The 8,109-nt window shown below is 39.1% G+C and overlaps 1 protein-coding gene across 1 annotated transcript; it reads left to right on the forward strand.

The window, feature by feature from the left end:
- The first annotated feature begins 293 nt into the window (after window positions 1-293).
- LOC133332592 (activated Cdc42 kinase Ack-like) lies at window positions 294-7,901 on the forward strand. Its single transcript, XM_061540975.1, has 5 exons — window positions 294-749; window positions 816-1,486; window positions 1,547-2,587; window positions 3,086-4,405; window positions 7,802-7,901. The coding sequence occupies exons 1-5, from the start codon at window positions 294-296 to the stop codon at window positions 7,899-7,901; spliced, it is 3,588 nt and encodes a 1,195-aa protein (XP_061396959.1).
- Window positions 7,902-8,109: the final 208 nt, after the last annotated feature.

The raw sequence follows: 8,109 nt of genomic DNA on the forward strand, positions 1-8,109 counted from the left end.
CTCAGCATTAAAGAGTATTGAACGAGTAAAAAATAGTTTCCTCTTCAGATGTTTTGTCGTGGTTTGCCTCAACTAAATTCTCTTTGAATTTCTATATTGGTGCTCTCTTAACATTTGCATATAAAAGAGTAGAAACCAAACGTCTTCAATTGTGAACACATTTTGCAATTTTAATAATTATTAAATCGAATTTTCAATAACTAATTCCAATCATTTTTTATTATTTTATTTTCAGATTCCTAGGTTTTAAAAAATAGTTCCACTACAACCAACCAACAACCACCACCACCATTATGTCTTCTGCTAGTCATTTAGACAATGTCACAGACACCGAATGGTTAGAAGATCTTCTAAAAGAAGTTCAACTAGAACAGTTCCTAGAACGTATACGAGATGATTTGCAAGTGTCACGCCTTGCCCATTTCGATTATGTACAGCCGGAAGATTTGGAACGTTGTGGTTTGGGTAAGCCGGCCATAAGACGTCTGATGGAGGCAGTCCGCAAGAAAAAGGCTCAACAATGGCGTAAAAATATTCTCTCTAAATTGATTGGCGGCGGTAAACAACCCTCCTCGAAAAAGTCATCAAATACCAACAACAAAGAACAACAAAATACTCAGCTAACCTGTCTGATACACGAAAAGGACATCACACTGCATCAAAAATTGGGTGATGGATCATTTGGTGTGGTGCGTAAAGGTGAATGGCTAACAGCTCCAAATGGAAAAACCTTACCGGTTGCAGTTAAAGTATGACTCCATGAAATATGCCGAATTTGAAATGTTTGAATAATAAATATAATCCTCACCTTACAGGTCCTTAAGGCTGACAATTTAACCCAACCCGGCATCATAGAGGATTTCTTCCGTGAAGTCCAGGCTATGCATGCCTTGGACCATTCAAATTTGGTGCGTTTATATGGTGTGGTGCTATCCCAACCCATGATGATGATAACAGAGTTGGCCGAAAGAGGTTCCCTGTTGGATACTTTGCGTAAGCAACTGAAGCACACTCCCCTCACCACAATATGGAATTGGTCGGTACAAATTGCCACTGGTATGGCGTATTTGGAACAAAAACGTTTTCTCCATCGCGATTTGGCTTGCCGTAATGTCCTATTGGCCTCCGGGAATAAAATTAAAATTGGTGATTTTGGTCTAATGCGTGCTCTACCCCAGGAGGATGATTGCTATGTTATGTCAGAACATAAAAAAGTTCCTTTCCCCTGGTGTGCTCCAGAATCTTTAAGATTTCGACAATTTTCACATGCCTCTGATACCTGGATGTTTGGTGTAACCCTATGGGAAATGTTTACATTTGGTGAAGATCCCTGGGTGGGTTTGAATGGTTCACAAATTTTACGTAAAATTGATAGGGAAGGAGAGCGCTTACATCATCCCGATGCCTGTCCACCAGATGTCTATGAATTGATGTTACAGTGTTGGGATAAGACACCGGCTGAGAGGCCCACCTTTGCGGCCATTAAGTGAGTAAAACACAATACATTTAAAAGGACTCCAATTTAAATTCAATCTTTTAATTTCAGAGAATTTTTGGTTGGTGTCTCACCCCAGGTTGTCAAAGCAGCCAAAGCCTTTAACGAACCCAATCGTTTGTCAATTGAGGCCGGCGACAGCATTGCCATCATTGATGGCCGTCCCGAATTAAAATTGATCAAAGGACAAAACCAAAGAACATTTGATATTGGCATTTTTCCACGTCACATTTTGGAGAAGAGCAAGCCAACGAATAGTGATCTCATACGTCATAATCACGAAAGCCTTCGTGCAACGGGTCATTCAGGTTCCCCATTTGGTTTTTGTTGGGGTGGTGCTGGTACCATGGCTCCTACTGCAAGTGAAATGCATGCGGAAAGGGCTCGCAAAACCAACTCCTTGCAGGCACATTCCATGCAACAACTCCACCATGCCAAAGAACGAAAGTCTGTGGTGAATAAACAATTTTCCTATAATAAATTGGTTAATGAAAGGGCTGTGGAAATGCAAAGATATCAACAGCAGCAGCAACAACAACAGCAGCAGGGCAACAAGAAAAAAGGACCACAAAGGCCTCCACCACCTCAACAACAGCAGCAACAGGAGGGTTTACTTATTGACATATCACCGGAATTTGGTGGTGTAGGGCCACCTCAACAGGGACCCCTATTGCACTTGGGTGAAAGTGCCTCAATGCATGTTGATAGTTCGTTTTGTATTCTCGATGCACCCATAGATGTACCCACAGAGGGAGACGGTGAATATTTGGATAATGACAATACGTCTGTAATGCCACATACCCCAACAATGCCGACGACACAAATGCAATCACAAACACAATTTGAATTTGCTGGTGCTTCCCCTTCACGTTTGCATCCACCCCCATATCAAATGCCACCCACCTATTCAAATACATTGGAATTTAGTCAGCAGCAACAACAACGTGGTAGCGATCCATTTGATACAAGTAAAATAAATATAAATGGTACATCCAGCAATCAGTCAGCTGGGGGTAATAACGATGATATTAATGCCTTATACTCGAATGTAATGAAAATTCAACAGCAACAACAACAGGATACTCCTTTAAGGTGAGAGGGATTTTGATATTCTGAGACCTTTTACCCATAATCGTATAATACCTTGATTCTTCTTCTGTGAGACCTTTTCGTTTTCATAAAATGTATTGATTTTCTATGAGTCCTCATGATCTTCTTGGGGATTACGAGACTTTTAAAAGAACTCATGGCCTCTTAATATTCTTCAAAGCTGTCTGGCCTTTTTGAGGTCTCTGCCTTTTTATAAGGCTATTCTAAGACCTTTCGATTTCCCGTTTTCTAAGTACAACGGTATTAAAGCCCACAATGTTTTCTATGATGACTTTCTAAAATCTTTTATTGTCTTCTCTAAGGTACTTCTTAGGGGTTTAAAGTCATTTTGTCTTTTCTACAATCTTTTTTTCTAAAAAAAATATAAAAACTCTGTGAGGCCTTTGCATATTTTCTTAAATGTTATGACAATTTATGATTTAATATTACCCCATTTTGTCTTCAATACTAATTCCATTTCTTCCTTCTTCTTATTTTCAGAAATACTTCCCTGCAAAATTCCAATTCCAACTATAATAGTCCAGCTGCACGCAAAAGTCTTTTCGGCGTCGGTGCTGTACCCAATTCAACATCTGCTTCCAACATCTCCATAACGGGTAACAAAGAAAATATACCACAGATAACAAATGAAACAACACAAAATCTTCCAAGCCTTAGACAATACGAAGCGTTACAAACACAACAAGCTTCCGCAATATCAGCCGCAGAAGATTCAGCGTTGCAGAAAAATCTAAGTACCCTTTCGCTGGAAAAACAAACGACACAACAAACCACAGTGAATGATGCCCAAGTTGTTTTGGATAAGAATTTCATAGCCGAACTGGAAAAGGATATGTATTCGAATAAGGGACATAATGATTTTGAACGCAACACAACACAAATGTACACGAACAAGGAAGCTGTCTATGCCAATAAACAAAATTTAACACCATTGAAAAATTCCTCAAATTCTCTTTCGAATAATTCAAGTCCCTCCTCGAACAATGGTGCTTCGCCAAAAATGCACAACACCGATAGGCAGAGTCAATATGCTAGCAGTTCAATATATGCCGCCAGCAATCAGGACATGCAAAAACAAAATAATCTAGAAAATGCCACAGCTGCCAGTGACGTTTCCAATACGACGCAAAGTGTTGTAAATCGCATCTGGTATGAACGTGTTGCCAATCAATCGGAGTATTATGCCCAACCCACAGCCGAGAATATATATTCCAATCAGGGAATTTATCAAGCCACCCCTGCCGCCGCCACCACCAACCAAGAAGCCAATCATGGTTTTGTGGCCGTTTCAAATCGTGTTGTCCCGCCTAAAACAGGCAATCAAGTCTATGCCTCATCTGCATCCATCTATGGTAGTGTTACGGGTCCGGGTATATATGACTCAGTCGCTCCCACACCTTCAACATATTATGGACAAGTGCCTCTCAGCCACATGCCTGGGAATGGACAAATTTATTCAAACGGTGGTGGTGTTCAACCGGCAATTTATGATGAAGTTGCAGGTGATGATTATCTTAGACCACATCGTCCGGCACCATTGGCACCACCACAATTATCGGCTCAACAAATTCAACGTCGTTTGGAAAAACTAAAACGACAACAAGAAGCCCAAATGGAGGGTAGTAATAATCTATATGCCCCTATACCATCCGAATACGAAAGGGAACAACAAAAGCTGCAACAAATGATGCAAGATCTTGGACCAAATGCTCAGGAAATTGATGTACGCAATGCATTGCGTGCTGCAAGTGGTGATACTACATTGGCTATACGGCATTATAAAATTGATCAACTGTCAAGGTAAGAATGCGATTTATTGAACGGGAGTTATAGAATAATTTTGAATAATATGAAGAAAATATGAGGTTTGAAAATTATAAAGGACATTTTTTACATAAATATATAATTAAATCGATTTTCATTCTACGATTGGAACTACGATGTTATATGAGAACAGATTTTTACTATTATACCGACATGTTCTATAAGACATTTTATAATTCTTACTGACTTTTCATTCTATTCACCTTTAAGAAAATTTGTTCTTCTACAAAATTTCTGCGAGTCACGCCACATGCTGAAGTGTATATTAAATTTATCATTCAGCTTGCAACACCTCGAAATATTCTTCTCAAGACCCGGTTGTGGTTGTAATTTGACATTTTTGGTGTGTACAAAACTTATTTTAATAAATTTTTCAGTATTTTAATCGTCCTACCCATTTGCAAATGATACGGCAATAAGGAAGCATTTCTGATTGTAAGAGGGTAGGAGACCTCTTGGCAGAAAATTTTCAATATAGGTAAATGTTGTGGCATAGTCTCTATATAAAGATTCCAGCCAATTTAAATATGTTTAAGATCCTGGCCGATTTTCCAACATATGTATCTGTAATTTGGTACATAATGTTAAGGTCGACCCCCCGAACTTAACGATGTTTTACTTGTTATTATTTGTTGTTGTAGCTGCCGTATTGTTTTTACACACCCCAGCCCACCCTTCTGTTGTTTTTGTTGTTGTAGCAACAGAATGCGCCTGGTTCTGCTACCTCTACCTCCAAATTCAAGAATGTTGGAACTTGAATGGGTTGCGTCCGAAGTGAATTCGGCGGCAGATGAGTATGCTTATCCGGGCAGTTGAAGAGGGGCAACGTGTATCTTGCCCAATATGAATTGAGGCGGTTGCACCATCCTGATCTTAGTTGAGCTAAGACTACTCGTGTTTGCCTTGGCAGCTGCTTCTCCTCTGCTGCGATGGATGGGGATGGTCTCCAATTATGGTATTCATACGATATTGCTCTACTGTCTTCGCGGCTGCGTCCATGTGAATACAATTCAGACTAGCTTGATAGGCTTCTTCTTCGTGCCTGTGTGAGGGAGTCCTGTCCATAAGACTATGGCAGGGATGTTCCTCACGATAGCACCCAAGCAAGTACTACATCGACAACATATAATTGTGACGATGGACGGGTAAGATCTTCGTCTCCTCATGAAGATGGTCTACAGGAGTCATGTGGAGACACCCTGTTGCAGTTCTCAGGGCAGCATTCTGGCAGGTCTGGATTTTCTTCCACTGCTTATCGCTAACATTCGCGACCCACACTGGCTGCAAGCTGCGATCTGTATCGGTTGTGTCCAAAGTGAAGATGGGGTTAGATGAGTGGGTTCAACTGGGAGTTGAATGCCGGGCATATATTGTTGACCGTCAATTCGTTCCTAATATGAATTGTGGCGTCTACACCATCCAGTTCTCAGTTGTGCCAAGACCATTCTGGTTTGTCCTGCTCTTCTGCTGCCAACGTAGGCGGGTTATCACCGAGGCTTGTATTTACACGATATTCTCGAATTAAATCCATGTGAATACGACTCAATCCTGCTTGATAGACCTGTTTATCTAGAGGCTCCCTTTTATACCTTTGGACCTCTATTCAGATAATGGCATGCCTAGGTGGTTGATGCCTACCCTTAAGTAATGGTTTGGATGGCTTCTTCTATAACAGGTAGGTAATTGCATCGACAACATCTTGTTGTGTTGACGCACAGGAAGGATCTTCGAATGTTGTTGTAACAGGTTGGTTATTGGTGAAAATTCTATCTTAAAAATATTGGTAAAAGCAATAGAAAAAGGAAAATGGAGAACATATTAAGGGGATACCACCCATTCTCGATTTTTATTTTTCAAGATTTTCAATGGGATGGTAAATCAATACCAATGCTTGTTAAGCTTTGTAACTTTGCACATATATATTTGAAGATTTAAAAGAGAAGAAAAATAATTTACAAAAAATTTTTGTTATTGTTTTATTTAATTAAAGAAAAGTCCTTATTTTGACCCCGAGAATGGGGGGGGGGGGGTCCCTTAATGGAATTAGGTTAATGGAATTATTTTTATCTTGAGATATTTTGATGAACGGACAGATCTAAGACTGCCACAATGGTCCGTTCTGGTGGTCGTCGCTGATAGTGGCCCTTCGCAATCGTGTTAGTAATTTCTTACAATCCCTGAGGCCATTTGATGGATAGCAAGAACGAAATTCTGTTTCAGGGACGGAAGCAATAGGGACTCTAAAACCTTGGCTGCTGGTGAAAGAAGAGAAATTGGTCAGATTGTCTTGGGAACCGACAGTTGTTGGCCAGCCATTCTGTAAAATGTTATCATTTCGCACCCATCCACAACCGCCTCAAATTTACCTAGGTAGTGGTCAATGGGGATGAACTCCGAGTAGCCTCAGCTATTTCATCTGTGTGAATACTGTCTAGCGGTTCCCTTTTATATATTTGGACCTCTCTTTAGAGCATGTATATCCTTCTTGATTTTTTTTTATGTATTATTAGGTAGGACCGTGTGGCTTCTAGAAATGATATTGGTCTTCTATAATATCTTTTGACATTATAGGAGTCTCCGAACAAAATTGTGATCTTTTAAAAGTAGGTTTGAAGATATATGTTCTGCCTAAAGAATTTTGGACTTTCTGCTTACATTTTTTACGTTTTTATGGTATGATTTTTTATAAACCAATTGATCCTCCCTAAGAAAAAAAAAACAGTGTCTTCCATAAGTTATTATGGTGCCCCATAGAACTTTGTTGTCTATCAGTCTTTAATGAGTTATTTTGGTCTCCTGTAAATACTTTCTGTTCTGCTGTAAAGACCTTTTGTACTTTACTACTAGAATCTATGGAGACATATTTACCCTCTTCCACATTTGATTGTATTCTGGTACAATTGCGGTCTTCTATAAATCGTTTCTATAGATAGAAAACCTTCTTCAGGCCTGTGCAGATAGAAAGCCTAATGTGTTTACAGAAATGTTTCTTGTGTAGAATTTTTTTACGTTATTCTTCTTAGAGGTGGCTTAGTGGCTTGTTGTCGCAGAAATGAGAACTTTTAGGTTTCAAACGAAAAATGTCTTTCATTGAACAGTCTAGTTTAGTTTGTCTTCATCTAACTGCGATAGAGTGACAGATTGGGATATCTGGGATATTTTTATGAAAAAAAGGTTATAAATCTGGAATGTTGGAGTTGAAGGAAGAAATTAAATTTGAAAAATATTTTATAACTATTGGGTCACAAAAAAATAATCCTTCCAGATTCTATATATTTAGAACGAACAGCTTACAATCTTATACGACCTTTTCTATCATAGATATAGAACTCTTTATTGCCGTACATCGTTAATTTTACTTTTCTCTTACAGATTGGGTGTTGCTAATCGACCACTGTGCGAACAAGCTTTACAGAAAACCGGATGGAGTTTAGAATTGGCGGCAGCTGTTTTATTGGAATCAACATCGTAAATGGGAAAACTTTAGAACCGCTCTAAGCACTATGAAAAAATCCTTGTATACCATCACCACAATAAGCATCCACATCATACCATTCCATTGCCCTATAAAAAGAAGTATTACTACTAAAAAACGATCTAAATTTAGCTAATGAAATGATTATAAGAATTTTATACAACCCCCTGTTCTATTTTTGTGATCAAACAGTACAATACAATAT

Source organism: Musca vetustissima, unplaced genomic scaffold (genome assembly GCF_032173495.1).
Source record: "Musca vetustissima isolate MV318-11 ecotype Yass unplaced genomic scaffold, APGP_CSIRO_Mvet_v1 utg29807, whole genome shotgun sequence".
Taxonomy (NCBI): Eukaryota; Metazoa; Arthropoda; class Insecta; order Diptera; family Muscidae; genus Musca; species Musca vetustissima.